A 20,914-nucleotide genomic window follows, 5' to 3' on the forward strand; every position below is an offset into this window, starting at 1 on the left:
ATAAAATAGATTATAGCATAGACCAATTGCTTATAATTCCAAGCATGTTGAGGTCTCAACAACTTTTAGGTATACTACTACAGAAAATGCAGTAGAGTTATATTCTGTAAAACAATACATCACTGTGTTTTATTTGTGTGTAAACGATTTCTGATTTATAAGCTCTGGTAAAACTGTAGGCACACTTGATGTAGATTACATATGTTTTATTGAACAATTCAGTTACACATAAAAATGAGTGGTTGCTGTTCATTGTCCAGCATTATGAGGTCACCAAATAATAAAGCACTAAAAAAATCCCAAGTTTGCAACTTTTTTCTTTTCTAGCTAGGGATATGTTTTACATTTTACCAAGAGTTCATAAGGGTGTGTGAGTGTGTGTAAGGGGGATGTTACACTCTTTGCCTCTCTTTGCATTGATGTGCAGTAAACAGGCTTTGGAGAGCCCAGCTGTGAGGGCTTATTGTTGGAGTCGGTAGGAAGTGCTGATAGCTTGCGCAGCTGAACAAAAGCGGGATGAGCGAGTGGAGGGGCGCTCCAGACTCATCGGCTCCAGCCGAGATTCTCTCTCACAGTCCCGATACTGCACTCCTATTGTTCAGCTCCTCCTCCTCCTCCCCTCAGCCCCGCTCAGCTGTGACCGAGCCAGAAACGCTCCAGTCCCTCTCAACTCCTCTAGCATGTACAGCTATGTATACGAGCCACTGGAACAATAATATGCATTCAGTTTATGCGACAGAGAAATATGCATTAAACTTTTCTAGAGTATTTAGGCGCATCACATTATTGTGTTTTGCAACTGTTAATTGATTATTTGCATTTTTAATTAATTGTGCAAATGGACCGTATTTATTGTTCAATCACAGTCCGTACCAACTATATATATATATATAATAAAACGGATCCCACTAAAAAACCCAGTGGCTCAATAGCCTATTCACTTTGTCTCTCACTTTCTGTTTCTTTACAAGAGTCTTCAGAGACGACAATGGCAGTTTGCAGGTGCGCAGAGCGGTAATCGCATCAGAGGTTTTAAGTGATAAATGAACGCTGCCCAGTTTGTTCTCAGGATCCCGCGCCGCGCAGGTGAATGGGGGAGAGTGGAGGGATGCTAGCCTGTTGTTTGATGTTGCTATAGAGACCGCCCTCTCGGCGCCAGGCTGACAGGCGTCAAGGCTCGAATGAATGGGTGACGTCACGGCGCTGGCGCCCAGCAGTCTGCTTCGGTTTGTTTGGACAATCTGGGGGAAGAATCAGAGCAGAGCAATGCAAAGCTGTGTGAGTGCGCGCTCAAGGCGACGCGCACATATGAAGGAATTTGCGAGGAAACACATTCATAGAAAAACAATGAAACAATCGTGGTTGGAGAGTAAACAGATAAAGGACAATTTCAACGATTAGCCGCATTATATTGCCAGCCATGGAATGACTTGATTGCAAGTCAGCACAATGCAAAAAATATAATTACTGTAGGGTAATACTTTATGTGTATACAAAAATAGTTTAAAGCCGACAAAAATTAATTATACTAATAATCAGTGTCAGAAATGTACTTTTTCCATAAAGGGGCAATTATCTTCCCCTGGATTTGATTTTCAGAGGCATTTTTTACGTTTATGGTGGCATTTTCTTTAAACATACAAAATTATAATGTAATTATTTTATTCAGATACTTTAGTTTTTTTCCCCTTCCAATTCATTAACATAAATTCTGAATCTGAATAATTAGACTAAGAATAGATTTCCTCCTGCTCATAAAATTTACATAAAATCATATTTAATGTGATAATGTTTATAACAAGGCTTATTTCAGATGCTAGAAGAAAACAGAAACTAGCATTTTTTTTTTTGCCCCCTCATTTTTGCTCCGAGCCCCCCTTAATTTCTGACCCCAGTGACCAGCAAACACAGAACGTTCTCCTAACATTGGTGTATGGTTCGCATTTGGTTATTTTTAGGAGAGTCAACTCCTAACATTCTAAGAACGTTATTTTTAGATTTTAATATATATATATATATATATATATATATATATATATATATATATATATATATATATATATATAAACAAATATTCACAGAATGTTGAATAAAGAACAGCATCTATGGTTCTTTTAAGTTTACATTTTGAAAAAAAAAAAAATTCCCATATCATTGTCTTTCTTCATTTGATTATTTTTATGGTCATATTTCCAGTATTTTTCATAAACGTGTTTGATAGACAACAGTGACTGACATTAACTAAACAATACTTCATGCCCTATTGCACCACGACTTTATTCGATTGCATGCACACCTAATACAAATATGTGATATTAAGCAACGATTTATCACTGTATAACTTTTTGACAGCCCACATACGAGGAAAACTTGTTTCATTTGAAAGTAATAGCTATCGCCTGTTGATCCTCGATCACCCCCACCCTCTGGTTGATCAGTCTGTTTCTTCACCTGTGGAGCATTCAAGCCACGGACAGCTGGATATCCACACCATCCGCAGAATACACACATTTGTTTCCATTTGTAACACCATCCCCCACGCACATTGTCACTGCGATAACCAGACCTGTGCAGTCATTGGTTCAGCGAGGGACTCTGGTGCAATCCCATTGGCCCGAGCCTGCAACACGAGCGTTTGGTTCACGCCCACAAGCCCTGCTACCCCATATATACCGAACAACTCGACTCTCGAGTATGTTGTGAACTGTCATCGCACACTCGACGACGCAAGAACCTAAAGGAGTACCAGCACGTCTACTCAACTCACTTTCTTTGACTTCGTTGTAATTTTGACGTCGAAAAACAGCCGAAATGAAAGTTGTGGGACCTACCTGCGCACTGAAGAGCAAAGTTGGAGGCGAAGATGTGGTCCGGTGCCTCTCCGACCAGAGCCTGACCATATCCAAATGCAAGATTCCGCTCTTGGATGAGCAGATGACCATGTTTCTGCAGGACATGAACAGCTGCTACAGCAAACTGAAAGAGCTGGTGCCGACGCTACCGACCAACAAAAAGGCCAGCAAGATGGAGATCCTGCAGCACGTTATCGACTACATCTGGGACTTGCAGATTGAGTTGGACGAGCCTGGCAAGAAGAACCAGAACTCGGCTCCCCGCACTCCCCTAACGACTATGAACTCTGAACTGGCCAGCATCTCGGTTGAGGTAAATATCGAAATATACAATATCAAATACCCCATTTACACTCCCATATGTCATCCGGTTTCAATAACATGCATTAATAACATGCGAATGTTAGTTTGAATGATTCAGCTCATAATGTTTCTTCTGTTTCCTTGCAGAATGGCTGCTCGGATGACCGAATCATGTGCCGTTAAATGTTGATGCTTTAGGGTTTACTCCACTGACACGGACAGCATCCCGTGTGCTGAGGTGATGGACCAGAACCGTCGTGACGCCTTGAACCGTGTTGGGAGAATCCATTCTCCCGTTATAGAGGAACAACTCCTCAGTAGAGAGTCACAACATGGACATGCAAAGTGAACTGTGACTTGCTCTCTGATAGACTGTGTGTGTGTTAGCCGTGGAATCCATGGCGATTATTCACTTCATGTTCATACACTTGCCTTTCGGTCAAAGTTTCTCCAATGTTTTCATAACTTTTCGAAAATGTTATATTGTGTTGTAAAGAGTTTTCTCAGATTACTGAGCGAAATAATGTATTGTATATTACAATGACACGATGTGAACGCTTTATTGTGTTTTTATTTTTTTTTTTTTTTTTTGTTTAAACAATGTATCTTTTTTTTTTTATTATAATTAAAACGAGAAAATGAGACACGACTCTGTCAGTACTCTGTGTGTGTGTGTGTGTGCCATTTTAATTGGTCTCGAAAGGATGGTTGCTATTTAATTAACCCATTAAAACGGTTCTAAAACTAGTTAAATGTTTGAAAATAACGTAATGACACTTGGACTTCATTTTTATCACCAACCTACACCGTGGCCTAAATGTTTAGTCAAGTAAACTAAAACGAGCTTGTTGTGGTAACCTCTAAATTAACAGGTTTTATGCAGTAAAATTTAATCTGACTAAAGCAGACAAATTGGGTTACATCAGCCAAAGTACATTTTATGGGGGTTAGATCAAGTAGAAATAAATCCTTATGGTAACAATTGTAGGTTACGACTTAAAAAAAAATATCATGTAATTGAACAAACAAGGCTAATTATGTCTATATATATATTAGGCCTTCCTTTAATCTTAATATGGTTTATCAATGATATAACTGCACTGACATGTAACAATATAAAATGTCAAATTCTGGTAGATCTGTGTTTAATTTTAATTTTTTTTAAAAGTGGCAACCACTTAACATTAACCCATTTAAACAAAATAATTAAAATGTTTAGTATTTAAAAACCGCTCTAATTGGTTAAGGATTAAGCTACTTATTTTCATTCCTTATTGAAAACAAGTTATTTTTAGCTATATATATATATATTACAATTCCACTTATTTTTACGCATCGCCAGATTTAAGTAGCGGGTGGCGAAAGGGTTAAGTCTTTTCCGAGAAAAAGGCAGTTCGTTATAAGATTTATTCCGTCTCCCTGGTGCAATGTTTTTCTCATTTCCCTGCGGTGCGATGCACGCAGCTGCAGGCCTCGAGCTGTGAGCCACGGCCAGAGAGAGAGAGTGTGTGTGTGTGTGTGTGTGTGTGTGTGTGTGTGTGTGTGTGTGTGTGTGTGTGTGTGTGTGTGGTGTGTGTGCGCTCGCTTTGTGCCAAGGGCAGGGGAGGGCGCAGACTGAGCGGCGCCGCCGCACACCTGGGGAAGTTCAGGTTAAATCGCTCCACATTCCTCAGCACACAGCTGATTGAAACATTAACAAACAGTAATCCGCAAGCCCGGGCTGCAGATGGGACGGGAACACATCCAAGGAACTCTCACTCCCTCTGTATAGTTTCCCACATACTACAACGAAACCTTCTTTTCATAACAACTTTGCGCATTTAAACAGAGCGCCATATGCTCCAGCCAACTTTTGCAGGCAGAGTTTTCCACAAGAACATCACAAAAGCTCAACAGCACCGCTTTAGAAATGGGAGACAAAAGCAACATGTTGTTTCTATATCAATGCGGGACACTTGAAATTAATTATATCTGTAAAAAAAAAAAAAAAAAAAAAAAAAAAAAAAAACTTTTCCTAAGTGAAGGCAATTCATGTAACTTCAGAGATGTGTTGCTCATGTTCTGTACGTGTAAAAGTGCTCAAATTCTCTCGGCCAGACTTGATGGAAAAATGATGGATGTTATGACAGAGAATATATAGCAGAGATGGGCCACTTCTATTAAAATAAATGGGAGAAATTGGAACGCCCAAACAAGAAGCTCAAACGCCCAACGGTCAACGGATGTAGAAGTCCCGCCTTATAGGTAAAAGAGCCAATTACCTGTCGATCATCTCGAGAACGCGCATGCGCATTAGCTATACAAACCAGGAAAATTGCGTTTTTAGCGTAATATGTGGTACAGAAGCACAATTTATTATACCAGTTTTTTTCCGAGTTTACTGATGACTTAAAATATGCTCTTTGATCGTAATCTTGACAAACGGTTTTTGACATTTCAGTGTTCCCCCATTCAAGTAGACAGGAGCTGCACTGGCATGACTGGAAATAGCCTCCCGAGAGCGTTCCAAAGATGGCCGCCAGTGGACTGACTTGCTAAAGAGACTTTGGTTATGATTATGATTATTTATTTCATTAAATTTAACTATTTAACACACCCTCTTATCCTGTCAAAAACACGTGGAATGGCTATTTTTTGCACTAGGTTTTCACTGCTTTCATAAGTTTTTAAAATGTATATGTTTATTTAGCATTTTTCTCTTAAGTGTGTCATGTTTATTTCTTAAGCTCTTTTCCTTGAGCATATTAACCATAGATTACATTTACTGATTTGTGATTCTTTCTCTTTTCTTCTTCTCTGGAACTTGCAAACACTGCATTTCATTGCCTGTAATTACTGTTGCATGCTGTAATGTTGTGCATTTGATAAATAAACTTTGACTTTAATGATGAGGAAGATGAAGACAATTCCTTTTCAGGATAACACAGTAGTTCCGATATGGGGAAGGACATTTTAGCTTTTAGTGCCCCTCTGTGGTACAATATTTTATTTTCTTGAAAGCCAGCAAGAAAGTCAAGCAGAAAGCAAGAAAGCAAAAAAGAAAGGCTCTCTCTCGCGCACACACTGCAAGACACGCACGTCACGTTTAAATAGAACTTTTATTTACAACAATATCAACATCAAGCAAAATAATTAAGTGTAATGTAATTTACATCCTGTAAAATGTGAGCTTATCTTCCATGTTCACACCCGTTAACTAATTCTGAAAGCCCAGAACAGCCTTGATTTATCATTTCAAAATATACTTTGTCACAATCTACAGTAATCTAGCGAAATGAACACAAATGATAGTGTTGCTTTCCTGAAAAAACCGAAGAGACTGACTTGGTTTTTCTATTGTATTTCATTCCAGTGACTTTCCTCAATCAACACTGGTTTAAGTCACTGTCACTGATGAGAAAGACTTGCCTAATGAAATGGCCAAGGATTACTGCAATACAGAGATGCATGGATGAGCCTTTCTTTACAGAATGGATTCCTGCATAATGAAATTACTGTAACCAAGGGTGCGGTAACTTTTTTTTTCTTTTTTTTTTTTCACCCGTGTCTTCACAGAACACTCGCTTTTAAAAAGCACATCCAATGAGCTCTTAAAAGTGATTTAAGAAACCTTTTTAAAAGTTGCAGATCTCTTTAAATATGCATTGACAGTTTTGTTATTAATTCATAACCCTCCAAATCTTACAAAACATAAACCAAAGAGGGAATAAACCACATGATAAAGAAAACCTCCAAAAGCACAGACAATACTGTGATAATGTTAACTGGCCTCAAAAATAAACAGGTTTACTCTGTTTTGTTTGTATACAGTATATAGTACAAAATCATAACATGTAGTAAAAAGTTCATATGATATGTACCTTTTACTCTGCACATCTGCGCAAAAACATATAAATGGATACATTTCTGTAGTCAAACTTGAGAAGAGACTGAAAACAACATCTTTGGATTGTGCATGTTTCTTAAAGGTAGATTTCTGAAGAACCAGCGGTACAATACAGTGAGAAAGTGAGTTATTTTCCTTAGTAAGAGCTAGCTTCAAGAGCAACATCAACATAATCTATGCGCATCATTTGAAAAGTTGACCATTATTTTCTATCAAAAGCAAAATGGAGATGAAAATAAAATCATGGAACCATCACTGCATAACATTTCTGCGATGTCAAATGCAACATTTAGAAAAAAAAGTGCCATCCAAACATAATGGCGGTCGTCATTGGAAAGAAAAAGAAAGAGAGGCTGTGCTGGATGAGATAAAAAAAAAAAAAAAATAATAATAATAATAATAATAATAATATATAATATATATATATATATATATATATATATATATATATATATATATATATATATATATTCTCCCTTTGACAGAAGTCAGAATAGGTGTAAAACCCAGAGCAGTACTGACCTAAAATATAGATAAAATGGGCCTAACAGAGACCCAAACTCTGTGCAAAACAAGTATGTAGTAAAAGCATGTATGATCAATTTGTAGCATACAGTATTTACAATTCCAATCTTATTCACACAAAAAAAAAAAAAACAACAACAAAAAAAAAACTGTGTCTAATACTGCAGTACCATTGATTTTTGTTGACATGCCACTTTGAGCCTGTGGCATTGAGAGGAGAATTATTGCTTTGATTTGCATGAATGATGAAGTTCTGGTTCTTACAATTCTAAAGGTTTTCTTTAAAACGAGGCTTGTCCAAAACAAATTCAAAATGGACAATATGCACATAACCGTTCTATAAGGCTAGAAAAAGCAAGAAATATATTGCAACTATCCTTTTCTGTACTATCCTTAAAATAAAGCGCTCCCCCCACAGTCAAGTTGTCCCATAACCATTACTACTCTGTTCCCCCTGGTGGTTATGTTGTGTACTGCAGTACAGCCATATGGGACAGGAGAGAGCCTGCTTGCACATATTACTGGGCATATTCAGAACGAACCCCACAGAGAAGGCTTGAGTCTCTCGCTCTCCCTCCCTTTCGTTGTCTTTTCTCTCTCAGTTAAGTTCCACTGGACCTTTCCATCCATTTCTCCTATATGAAGCAGATATTATAGCTCCATGTTGACATTTCCTCATTGGACTGTTGCTTAAATTGTGAGTCCGAGTTTGACTCCAACTCGTCCGTAACTTACAGGGATGGCTCATTGCCTCAGCAGTACTTCTGTGAAAACATACATTATAATTACACTTACTGAAAGTAAAATAAAAGAGCGTTCAACACAAATATACACAAACAGCTTAAAAACTAGCTCTTTCATTTGCAACATGGATTAATACAGCAATGCAAATGCAGCACTGCCATAAAAACATCTTTTCAACAAAAGTTAAACTAAAGAAATTAAATTAAGTAAAAACACTGATGAAACTGAAAGACATTGAGAGCAGTGAAGTGCGTAGTTTTTTTTTTTTTTTCATTTTGCTTCGTAACGAAGCCAAACACACTCTGTACCTGATCGGGTCCCATTGGCATGCGTCCCATGCCCATGGCATTCATGCCCATCTGGCCCTGCATTGGGGGCATCTGTCCTGCACCGTTGCTATTGACACCTCCTTGCATGGAACCATTCATCATCATTCCACTGTACTGTCCAGGCGCCCCCTGCTGGGGGTATTGCTGCTGCTGGGAGTATGAACTGGGAAACAGATAGAAAAGCACAATTTATTTTAAATGCCTTTTAAAGATCAGGATTTAATGTTTTGATTAAAGTGATTGATGGTTCAATAAATTAATTACATGCTGTCTGTAATAAACTGCTAAAAACAGCTACACCCTGAACTTCAATATTAATACAATTCAATTTTGATCGCTTACTTATTCATGGGAATAGGCCCCTGTCCCCAGCCTTTCATCTCTGCAGACTGGTACATGGGATTGTTCTGAGGGTGCTGTTGCATCATGGGATTGTGAGGGCCACCCATACGACCAGACATCATATTGTTAGGGGGACTGCTGCCTGTTCCCACAAATGAAGGGTCCCCCTGCTGGCCCATACCTGGAATAACAACACAGATTTTAACAAGAGACTTTAAAGGCAAGTTTATACTTTATACTGAAAGTATTTATTAAATTGTTCAACGTATTTATTTTAGCATTTAAAACGAAGTATGTGAACATGTCGAGATTTAGGTGCATATTTTTTAGTAAAAATGTCTACCACTGGGGCCTGGGTAGCTCAGCGAGTATTGACGCTGACTACCATCCCTGGAGTCGCTAGTTCGAATCCAGGGCGTGCGGAGTGACTCCAGCCAGGTCTCCTAAGCAACCAAATTGTGGTGGTAATGTGGTTCGCTCTCAGTGGGGCACGTGGTGAGATGTGCGTGGATGCCGCGGAGAATGGCGTGGGCCTTCACACGCGCTTCGTCTCCGTGGTAACACGGTAAACAAGTCACGTGATAAGATGCGCGGATTGACGGTCTCAGACGCGGAGGCAACTGAGATTCGTCCTCCGCCACCCGGATTGAGGCACACTTTGCACACATAAATATTTTGGCACACTTTGACGGTTCGTGCTGAAAATAAAATCAATCAAAATAATAACTAAAATGGGTGTCGTTTTAAAGCTTAGAAGCCGGACTTTGCAATGCATATAAGCAATATAATCAACTCTTAACAGGTGCTCTTTTTTGAACCAGTATTAACTGTACACCATACTGTTAAACATAGTCAAAACATCACATAGATCGGAAAGGTCTTGATTAAAATACAACAAATATTGTTATACTCGCATGCTAAATATACTGTATATCGACTAAAAGCCTCAAGGAAAAAAGCACAGAGTTTATAAACAGCCAGGGCTCCCAATTACAAAGAGCCCAAATACAATGTGATACGTTGCATAGATGATCCTCTAGAAAACGTGATGCAACCAAGATATACTTTTTTTATCATCTTGCGGGACGGTCTCTACAAAGCGGAATAATAACATCTGTTGTGGTCTGTGTTGACGTGAAACGTAGTTAAACTTTTGGAGAGGTGCACGTCAGGCTATGCGTAGCTCACGGTATTCATTTAATGCAGAAGTATAAATCGGCCTTAGCTTACAAGACACTTTTTAAGAGGCAATCACCAAAGCAGCTAGCTGTGTTAATGGATATTCTATTCCAATTTTGTTATTCACCAATTACCAACTTTTTTGCATCATGTTTGATTATCTATAATGTATTTTGTTGTCCATGATCACAAGGTTTCACCTACCATAGTTGCCTCCATAGTTAAAGGCCTGCTGGCTAGCCTGGTTCATTGGGGGTCCTGCCATGGGGTTGTCCATTCCTGTAGGGGCAGTGACATTAGGAGGGGGACTGAAGCCTCCAGGTGCAACCTGCTGCTGTTGCTGCTGCTGTTGCTGTTGCATCATCATCATCATCCTTTGTCTTCCCATCTGCAACAGAGGAGACCACACTAGTTAAATAGTTTAGCAAAAGAGGAGTGAAATATAAGTGTAATAGCTAATTACACTACATTAATTGTGATGCTTTTTTTTCTTCTTTCAATTCCAGCCCAAGGCTCTGTAATCAGCAAAAGAGGAATCTGACCACAGCCGTTTTAGCCAATCACATATGTACATTTGCACAACACTATTGTTTATATGGCAGTATGACATTCCACATGCCACAGTGACTGACACAGAAAAGATTTATTGTGAAAATCCTCTGTTCGCACCTCTGTTTGAAGATTCATCATTTCTCTACTGCGTTGGGCCATCATCTGAGCGTTAAGGAAACCAGGCTGAAAGATAGAGGAAGGGATGTGAGACCCGTATTGTATAAGACTTAAAATATCATAAAAAAGTACCATGGAACATAAACTGGTGAGCTAAAAAGTACCTGTACGCCCATGCCTGGCTGCATGCTAGGCCTCATGCCAGGGTTTGCTGCAGGATTGTTATCTGGCCTCATCCCCATACTCTGCCTACTCTGGTTCAAAAACTGGAGAAAAGGAATGTTCAGTGTTATGATAAGATTTGCTTAAAGGGATAGTTCACCTATCAATGAAAATTCTCTCATTATTTAACCACCCTCAGGCTATCCCAGATGTGTATGACTTTCTTTCTTCAACAGAACGCAAACAAAGATTTTTAGAAGAATATCTCAGATCTGCAGGTCCATACAATGCAAGTGAATGGTAATCAACCTTTGTAGCTCCAAAAATCACATGAAGGAAACCGAAGTAATCCATATGACTCCAGTGGTTAAATCCATATCTTCAGAAGCAATATAATAGGTGTGGGTGAGAAACAGATCAAAAGTCCTTTTTTTACTCTAAATCTCCACTTTCACTTTTACATCTGAAAGTCACATGTGGTGCCTGTTTAGTTTCACTTTCACATCTGAATGTGAACATTAAAGTGGAGATTAAGAGTAAAAACAAAAGGACTTAAGTTTTTATCTGTTTCTCACCCATACCTATTATATATACTGATGATATGATATATATATATATATATATATATATATATATATATATATATAGAGAGAGAGAGAGAGAGAGAGAGAGAGAGAGAGAGAGAGAGAGAGAGAGAGAGAGAGAGAGTAAAAGCACCATGGAAAAAGCACAACATTTAAATTGTAAACAGTCTTTTGATCTTACAATCTTTTTGTCTTTTCATCGCGTTTTTGCTTGTAACTTCATGAAACAAACAGATTGAACAAACAGCCGGGGCTCCAGATTAAAACGAGCCCAAATACAATGTGATACGATGCAAATATTTAAAAATAATCTTAAAGAAAATGCGACGCTACCAAGATATCCTTTTTAATCGTCTTGCAGAATGGTCTCTCGTTACAAAGCGGAATAATAACAGCTGTTGTGGTCTTCATTAACAAAGCGAGTTCAATTTTTAGAGAGGTGCATGTCAGGCCACGCTTAGCTCATGGCGTACATTCAATGCATAAGTATAAATCTGCCCATATAATTGATATGTCCGACCCCAACTTCCTGTTTCAATAGGAAATGTGCCAGTACAGGAAAGAAAACTGCGCTTGTCAAGTCTTTTAATATGTTTTTAACAGAGTGAACAGCGTACCTGCTGCCCTTGCAGTCTCTGCTGGAGCTGTAATCTGAGCGGCTTGGTTGGATTCATCATCCGAGGCCTCATCATATTAGCACGGGGATGCATAGCAGCCATACCACCCATTCCAGGAAAGCCACCCTGCTGGTTCATCTGATTCATCATGGGGTTAAACCCTGGTGTAGATTGCGCCAGCATGGGACTGGGTCCAGGACCAGGGTTGAGACCAGGGGCATATCCACCTGGCATTCCCATGGATGGGGGGCCTGGATAGCCCTGCCCATACATACCCTTGCGATCCATACCAATAGAGGAGTCAGGACCTGGGCAAGGACCGGAGAAAGGGTCTGTCGGAGGGGGCTGGTCTGAACTATGACCCTAATGAGAGAGAAGAGCAAGGCATTGGTTTTCTGCAGTTTGAGAAAGTGTGTCTAGAAAGGTACATTGGCCAATACAAAAAGTGAATTAAAATCAAATCACTTTATTGTCACACAGCCATATACACAAGTGCAATGGTGTGTGAAATTAAATTGAAATTAACGTCTTTATAATTTTTTTTTAATAAAAAACAGACACGGTTAAAAATTAAGACAACTTAATAGAAATGAAGACACTTTCTGGTTGCTAAACGTTGTGGAACATGTCTATTGTTGATGTGATGAACTACACCTGTGGTTATTCTGCTAGGACACCTGTGTGAACTTGAGGGGAAATGATTTCAAAGAAGAAAAGGTCAAGCATAATTTAAAAGCAGATGTCACTTGGTTTGATGTTTTGTATCTAATGCAACAACATTTAGACATTAAGTGACTTAAGTGTCCAAAACATTTTATGGCCACTGTATATAAGAACAGACCTTCTTTCAGTAGTCTTCAATTTGATATTGGGCTTTTTGCTGTATATTAGACAGGAAAGTAAAGTGCGATTGGAAATTATTGGGAAGAAAGAAGGGGAATGGGATTTGGACATTACGCAGTTCAACCTCAAACGTGTGTAAACACAAGGCTTATGCTTTATTAACTAAACTGGCAACCTACCTGCCCAACAATATCTGGTATACCAAGTGCACGATCAATCTCCTCCAGAGCTATGACATCAGCGTTGTTAAGCAGAGTGTCCAGTTGATCTAACAGAGCTCTCTCATCACTCTGGCCTTCAGTGGTGGATGGAGGGACCAGAAGTTCATCCAGAGAGTTATTAAATGGCAGCCTAATATTTAAAAAACAAAAACAAAGAGGATGTTAGACACTTTTATGGATGAAGATATATTCTCTAATTCTCTAGAGCAGTGGTTTTCAAACTTTGAGGTGCTGAGAACCCAAATATAATAATTCCCTTGTGAGGGACCTACACTGGCATACACTGTATATATTTTCATTTATAAAAGCTCATTAATACAGTGACAAACATGGTAAATGTGATTTTATAAAGACAACATGCTCCATTTTCGTGACCGCACTTGGCGCAGCACTAAGCGCAACAACAGTGTGCTACATCTGATCCAGTTTTTGTGATTGCGCTAATTCTAAGTGCAATTTTCGTGACTCCACAAAGCGCAAGTGGCCGTGGATGGGAGAGTTTGTGCTATCTGTGGCTGTATTGTATTTTAAAGGAATAGTTCACCCAAAAATGAAAATTGTCTCATCTTCTACTCACCCTCATGCCATCCCTAATGTGTATGACTTTCTTCAGCAGAACACAAAGATTTTTAGAAGAATATCTCAGATCTGCAGGTCCATAAAACGCAAGTGAATGGTGATCAGACCTTTGTAGCTCCAAAAATCACATGAAGGAAACCAAAGTAATCCATAAGACTCCTGTGGTAAATCTATATCTTCAGAAGCAATATAATAGGTGTGGGTGAGAAACAGATCAAAAGTCCTTTTTTTTTTTTTTTTTTACACTCTAAATCTCCACTTTCACTTTCACATCTTAAAGTCACATGTAGTGCCTGTTTAGTTTCACTTTCACATCTGAAAGTGAAAGTTAAAGTGGATATTTAGAGTAAAAAAGGATTTAAATATTGTTGTTTCTCAGCCACAACAATTATATCGCTTCTGAAGATACGGATTTAAACCACTATTCACTTGTATTGTATGGACCTACAGAGCTGAGATATTCTTCTAAAAATCTTTGTTTGAGTTCTGCTGAAGAAAGAAAGATATAAAGAACTCCCTTTAATGAATAGGCACAAAGCGCAATTTGAAATTTGAAAAGAAACAGGACATTGTACTAAGACATTTGAAAAACATGTCTAACCCTTGCTGCAGAGGTTTTTTTAAAATAAAATTGAAGACATTTTAACACCTTTTTCAAGACCTGAATAAATAAAATTAATAACATATCCCCATACCAAAACAACCCCACAAAGTCTCAAAATAAATTCTCTTACTTAAACAGGCAGGGGCACACATTCAATATAGCCTTAACAATGCTTATCAGTAAAACAGGGTAGGCTATATGCAATGTTTTCCCACACACACACACACATACATTATAGTCAACCAATATTGGATTTTGCTGATACGATAATGTGTTGAAAGGCAATTAATCTGCCAATAGTTTTTAAAATTGGTAGCCTTTACTAAATGTTCTTAGTCTTTCCTTCCTGTGACTGGGAGGGCCAGACAGAGGCTACAAAAGTCCAAATTGAATTAAATTCCAGATGCAGTCTATGGTGCAACCCAAAATACCAATAACCAGGGAGGGGAAAAAAGTTTGATTCATAGCATGGGACTTTTAACTTTAAAGGTTGAAATACACCGGGGACTCTTATTTTGAAATGTTTGCACTTCACTGCTTCCAGCTGCTCATTCAAACAAATAAGGGAAATAAAATGTGCACTCCTACAATAACAATGTATTACAAAATAAACTATTAAAAGTAAACTCATATTTCATCAACACTATATCATCATCAACAGCTGATCATTAGTGATCGCTCGTCATATATTTCCGATATGGCCTAATGATTGGGAACTGCTCTGCAACAGCTGAAAGAAACCGCATGTTTGGAGAAAATACAACAGTGCCACGTTTTCACTTTGAAGGACTCAGCGCATGCATTTATTTAATTAAATCGTATTCTTTTAAAGTTTGATAATCACATTAGTTCATATCACAATTCCTGTCTTTCCGCCCCCAAATTTAAGACCTCTTTAAATGATAATTAAGAATTTTGTTGTATCATTTAAGAAATTGAAGACTTTTATGGCATTAAAGTTTTGAAAACTGAATTTAAAAATTTTTAAGGATCCGCGGGCACCCTGGTCTAATCTCGGCCTGTCTAAACCCAGTTCCTGCATTTGCAGTTTAAGGATTCCACCAGCAGATGATATCAAAGAGCTATCGATCACTTGTGATACTTTTTTTATGACAGCCAGTTGCTTAAGGGTATAGCTGCAGACATAGCTCCAAAAAGGGGCAGGAGCTCCAAATCGCTAGCAAAGATATAGGGAGCCCCTAACCTAACCTAACCTAACCCTTTCCCTAACCCTCTGTGGAGGTGTAGCCCCCTTTTGGAGTTGGCACAACCCACTTTTGGAGTAACCCCGCCCAATTTTGGAGATTCCGCCCCCATTTGGAGATCTCTGGCCTACTCGATTGGCTCTGCAAAAAGTAAAAAATAAAAATAAAAAAAAATCAAAGTAGCCTATGCTTGTTAGCCAATTAGTGATGGGAGGTCCCATTCTTTCGGACGGAAAACGATTCAGCAGTTCTTTTATTTCATCATGTAAAGACGTCACTAGTTCGTATTGCTAACATCCCGGCGTCTTGCAATACATGCTCAAACATTAAATAAAGCCAAATACAAGCACATATTGCAGATTATGACATTTTTATTCAATTAAGTTATAGTAATAAAGGTGTTTAATGTCATCAGTGTTTCATTCAGTGATCCTGCACATCAAATACAACTGAGAACTATTGATTACATCTTGGATAAAATTCCTAGATTGAAGTTTTGCACCAAAAGCACCCAATACAGACAATGATGTGGAAACGTGGATGTTCTACGTGTCTAAAGCATATAAAGTGAATAAACTAGTCTTAATCAACTCACCCTTTTACAAAAACCATAATCCAGCTCATAACAACAACAAAATATAATCTACATGGACAATATTCAATAGTAAAATTAATTTACATCTCTCGACTCCAAGGTTTTTGGATGTTTTAATAAAAATGTTTAATAAAACAAGTTGTAAGCATATTTCCAGTATGTTTTATTTGTTATTAAAGAAACATAAATTTCAGCCCCTCATTGAAGTCCTTGACGGTTCATGCATGCTCAGAATCAGAAGCTCATCAGTTCACAGTTTTTCGGACATGTCTGAATAAGGCGATTCTCAGTTCAGTGTACTGTTGACTCAAGAACTTTTGGTGCATTCAGTTTGATTCTGTGAACTAGTTGGAGCAGTTCATTGAAAAGAAGAGTGAGGAAAAGCAGATATCACCAGTTCTAGGATCATATTACTCCTGGTTATCGGCTCATTTTGAGTCGGAGTGTCAGGCACGCCCGAGAGACAGGTTAAGATGGAGTAACTTGTGGGTCAGTGTTGACTCAAGGCACAAACTTTTCACAAAAGTTTCAAATGATTTAGTCTGATTTGGTGAACTGATTCAACTCGTTCACTGATAAGAACCGGTTCAAAAGAACGATTAGTTCATGAACCAGAAAACTTGGACACATACCTGCCTGTTCATTTTGCACTTTAAGGTTTTCTTACATTGGGTTTGCTGACATGATTTTTGAGGGCGGGGCTTTGAGAGAGGGTGTGGTTGAAGAGAAGGGGGCGGTCTAATTCAATGGCCAAGTCTGGCAGAAGTTAATATCGCTTACAGCAGCTTTAAACATATGGCATCACTGAAAGTAGGTAAATCAACTAAAGCTGAAGTAGAGTGTAACCTGGATTCATTACAACCTCAGTTATTTTACCTGTTTGCATTCTGTGCTCCCTCCATTCCCATTGCACTGTCTGGCCATGAAGGGGACTGTGGCGGAGGTGGTTGCCCTCTGAATGCATTCATTCCCATTCCCACGTCATAAGGCCCTACAAAACATGCAATATATAAAACATATTTTGATTGCAACACTAATGTCTAGACACATATTGTAATTGGGCAACACTGCTGGTTTGGGGTTATTTTGAATAATCAGTTGTTTTAACAAAGACTTTCTCCTTTCATTACAAGCACCAGTCTAATACACCTACCAATATCCATTAATTGCTGTTGCAACATAGATCTGGTTGCAGGAACACTGTTAGATCTGTTAACCATGGGTCCTCCAATCATGCTCTTGGGATTGTGGTCCATGCCTGGGCGACCAATGCCCGGGTGGCCAACAGAACCAACAGGGCTGCCGCTGGAACTGGGCATTCCCCAGTCTCCGGCACCTGTCATAGGGGGGCGATTAGGCATCCCCATTGGCCTGTTTGGACCTCCTGGGAACAACATGTTGGGAATGTGATTTATAGAAGTCATGCTCATATAAATCAAAGCAGCAGAGGAATAAAATCTAGCAATGCATGCACACAGAAATGCACAGCCATGCCCATGACTAACCCATGCCCATCTGGTTGTCAATGTGCTCTTGTTTGACAAGAGAGGAGGGGGCGCTCCTCCTACCCGTCATCCCTGGTCCACTCAGGGGTTTACCATCTACAGACACCGCCCTCTGGATGGACACACGTTGACCTGAGCCCATACCTACACTCTCCCGGTCTGAAACACACAATAATACACACAAATAAATACATCTGAGAAGGTGCACTAATATACAATTACCTTTTTCCAAATGAACAAGCACATGGTCATCAGCAGTTAACCTTAAAATATTTGCCCCAACATTTTCTGTTGAACTTTACGTTGCTACCCAGTCACATTGCATTTTTGACATCCCCTCCTGCCTTGTGTCTTGAGGTGTTTGTGACTCACCATGTGCGGTGCTGTTGGGTCCATTGCCCTGCTTGTTGCCCCCCTCTGTCCCTCCAGTCCCAGAATCAGCAAACATTCCAGAGCCAGAATTCCTCAGCCCTCCAAGAATGCTCTCCAAGCTGTCCAGCTGGAAAAACAAAGGACTGACGTTAGAATTATTTTCACTAAATCACCATTAGATCTGCCATAAGATTATTGCACGTCAACAAATATTTTTAGTAATTTCCCTTATTTTCAATACAGATTCATAGATACATATAGTAACAGCTCCAATATATATTATTATACTATTTTAAAGCCAGGGGTTTTTAAACTGTAATCCGGGGACCCTCCAGGGCAACTTTGACAAATATTGGAAAATACTTCTTGTAAAATCTTTTCTCTCTCAAAATGAACATGATAATGTAAGATATTAATTCAGTATGTTTAATGCAATTTTTATTATTATTTGATATTATTACTGCTTCATTCTGGCATAATTCTCTGTAAAACTGCTTTGGAACAATATTTATCGTAAAAAGGGCTTAAAAAAATAAATGCAATTTAAAATGTTTCTCTTCAGGTTTACACAGCTAAAATTACTTTTTGCAAACAACATGCTGTCCTTATATCATGTTTACTCACACAGTATAAATGGTTCTTTATACATTAAAACAAAGCTCCCTTTATATTTTAGGATGGAGTTCACTCGCAAATTGGATCATAATATTTGGGAGTCCTTGGCATCAAAGTTTGAAAACCACCTTTTAAAGCAATTCCTTAAAGTTTTTATATTGCTCCAAAAAGAAATCCCACCCAAAACAAACTGATTTTGAGAAGTTTGGACCCAAAAAGCAACCCTAAATACCTCATCAGGTGGTTCGATCTTGACTTTGCCCTCCTGGTTGTTAGAATTTGAGGTTGTGACCCCTGACCCTTGGCCTCTAGTGGCCCCTCTCCCCTCCAGCTCCTCCAGTTTTGGTTTGGCCTCTGTGGCATTGGGCTCTTTGGAGTCATCCTTATTGAGGAGGTAGTGGAGAAGGGCTTGTGGCTTTTTTCCTTCTTTCGGACTGTGCTGCTCCTGTTTGAGTTCCAAACTCCTCCCCTCAGCGCTTGGGTTCTCTGAACCGAGAGAGGTCTTACCTGTGGCCTCGGCTGTGATGCGAGCCACCTCGTCAGGTGTGTTTCCATTTTGAAGAAGCTTGTGGAGTATCTTGTGTTTTTCCTGCAGGGTGTGAGAACCATGATGTCCACTAGGACAAGCCGTAGATAACACTCCTCCTGAACCTTGCTGATTTGCATTATTCCCCAATGATGGGCCAGAAGAGGAGGATACCCCTGTTGATGAAGGACTCATCATGCTACCTCCTACCTCCTTGGAGTCAGGACCCATTGGTGTGGAGGCACGACCTGGAGTAGGTCCACCAGTCGCAGTCCCAAGCCCAATCTCTTCAGTGGGTGAGGTGAGCAACTGAAGTAACTTCTTGTGGCCCTTTCCGTCAGGGACTCTCCTGTTGACTTCTGCCCCAGTAGAACCCTCCTTGCTGGACTGACTGTCTGGCTTCTCCACTGTGGTTTCAGAAGAAGAGGCCTGCTGTTGATCTAATCCAGTGCTATGAGCACTTGATGGGCTCTTGGAGTCACCAGAACTGAGTTTGCTGCTACCAGTCTGGCCTGGCTGACTGGACTGTGTTGAGTTGATACTGGGAGAGCTGTCGGATTTGTGGGATGGTGAGTTGAGTGCTGAAGGTAGAGAAGATCCAACACCTTCACTAATGGCTTGCAATGCATTCAGTGAGCTGCTAGAGAAGTTGCTGCCAACTGCAACTGCTGGACCAGAGGATCCACCACTGCCTCCCATACCCACAGGACCCATAGGGGAATGCATACCTATGACAAAGAAATTATACAAAGCTTGAGCTTTTTTTGAATTTGACCTCTTCTGCAATTAGACCAAATGACACAACACTGCTAATATATTTCAAATAGGCCTTTGTGGAATCTGCATTTTTTTCCCTACAAAATCTGCAGAAAGGATTTAAATTTGGTAAACTGTGCTGAATGGAGAGAACTAAGAATCTGAGAACTGAAAGCACTGTCTAATTATCCGAAATTCTGAAAAAATTAATATGCAAGAAGCTGCAGATGAGTAGAACTTTGTAAGTGGCAGGTGTTCGAATTTTGTGGAAATCTGCAAAGCTTTCTGCAGAATTCTGTGACACAAATTTCATACAGGCCAAACTTTATAACTGCTATGAGAGGACACATACTTCCAGGTGAGAAGGGACTTGCACCCATTTTGGGACTCCCTCTTATCCGCGGGGACCCCATGAGATTCTGTTGGGCAGGGTTCATGCCAGGGCTGCCTTGGGAAGGGCTTGTCATGCCCATACCATAACCACCACTGTGGAACTGACCCTGGTGGTGCTGATTCATTCCAGGATGCCCCATTTGATTCATCTGACTCATGGAGTTCATCTGATTCATGGTGTTCATCTGATTCATTTGATTTATCTGATTCATAGTGCTCATTTGATTCATACAGTTCATCTGATTTATGTTCATTTGATTCATTGAATTCATTTGGTTCATTTGATTCATCTGATGCACTGAGTTCATTTGATTCATCCTGTGGCCAGGGCCATACATAGGCCCCCCTCTGGGTCCCATGTGACCTTGCTCATTCATGCTGTAGCCCCGGGTATTGCCCATGCCTCCACCTGGAGCCATACCCATCTGGGCATTCGGATTGGCATTCCCCATTACTGATCGCATTACACCACCCTGGTTGGGTCTGTATCCATTTTGCTCCCTTTATG

General features: G+C 39.6%; 2 protein-coding genes across 2 annotated transcripts in view; one reads left to right on the top strand and one right to left on the bottom strand.

Annotated features, from left to right (window-relative positions):
* The first annotated feature begins 2,687 nt into the window (after positions 1–2,687).
* On the top strand, positions 2,688–3,803 carry LOC127428388 (DNA-binding protein inhibitor ID-1-like). Its single transcript, XM_051676745.1, has 2 exons — positions 2,688–3,165; positions 3,303–3,803. Exons 1-2 carry the CDS (start codon positions 2,812–2,814, stop codon positions 3,336–3,338), a joined length of 390 nt encoding a protein of 129 aa, XP_051532705.1. The 5' UTR covers positions 2,688–2,811; the 3' UTR covers positions 3,339–3,803.
* A 3,686-nt stretch (positions 3,804–7,489) lies between these two features.
* Positions 7,490–20,914, bottom strand: part of LOC127428382 (nuclear receptor coactivator 3-like) — a 59,739-nt gene continuing 46,314 nt past the window's right edge. The window contains exons 10-23 of the mRNA XM_051676735.1: positions 20,366–20,907; positions 18,964–19,985; positions 18,117–18,243; positions 17,745–17,903; positions 17,393–17,623; positions 17,116–17,230; positions 13,215–13,386; positions 12,193–12,555; positions 10,994–11,095; positions 10,830–10,895; positions 10,365–10,548; positions 8,982–9,162; positions 8,619–8,802; positions 7,490–8,330 (exon numbers count right to left, since the gene is read on the bottom strand). Of these exons, the coding sequence (XP_051532695.1) occupies positions 8,319–8,330; positions 8,619–8,802; positions 8,982–9,162; positions 10,365–10,548; positions 10,830–10,895; positions 10,994–11,095; positions 12,193–12,555; positions 13,215–13,386; positions 17,116–17,230; positions 17,393–17,623; positions 17,745–17,903; positions 18,117–18,243; positions 18,964–19,985; positions 20,366–20,907 (3,460 nt within the window). The 3' untranslated portion in view covers positions 7,490–8,318. The remainder of the gene's footprint in view (positions 8,331–8,618; positions 8,803–8,981; positions 9,163–10,364; positions 10,549–10,829; positions 10,896–10,993; positions 11,096–12,192; positions 12,556–13,214; positions 13,387–17,115; positions 17,231–17,392; positions 17,624–17,744; positions 17,904–18,116; positions 18,244–18,963; positions 19,986–20,365; positions 20,908–20,914) is intronic.

Source organism: Myxocyprinus asiaticus, chromosome 37, assembly GCF_019703515.2.
Source record: "Myxocyprinus asiaticus isolate MX2 ecotype Aquarium Trade chromosome 37, UBuf_Myxa_2, whole genome shotgun sequence".
NCBI lineage: Eukaryota > Metazoa > Chordata > Actinopteri > Cypriniformes > Catostomidae > Myxocyprinus > Myxocyprinus asiaticus.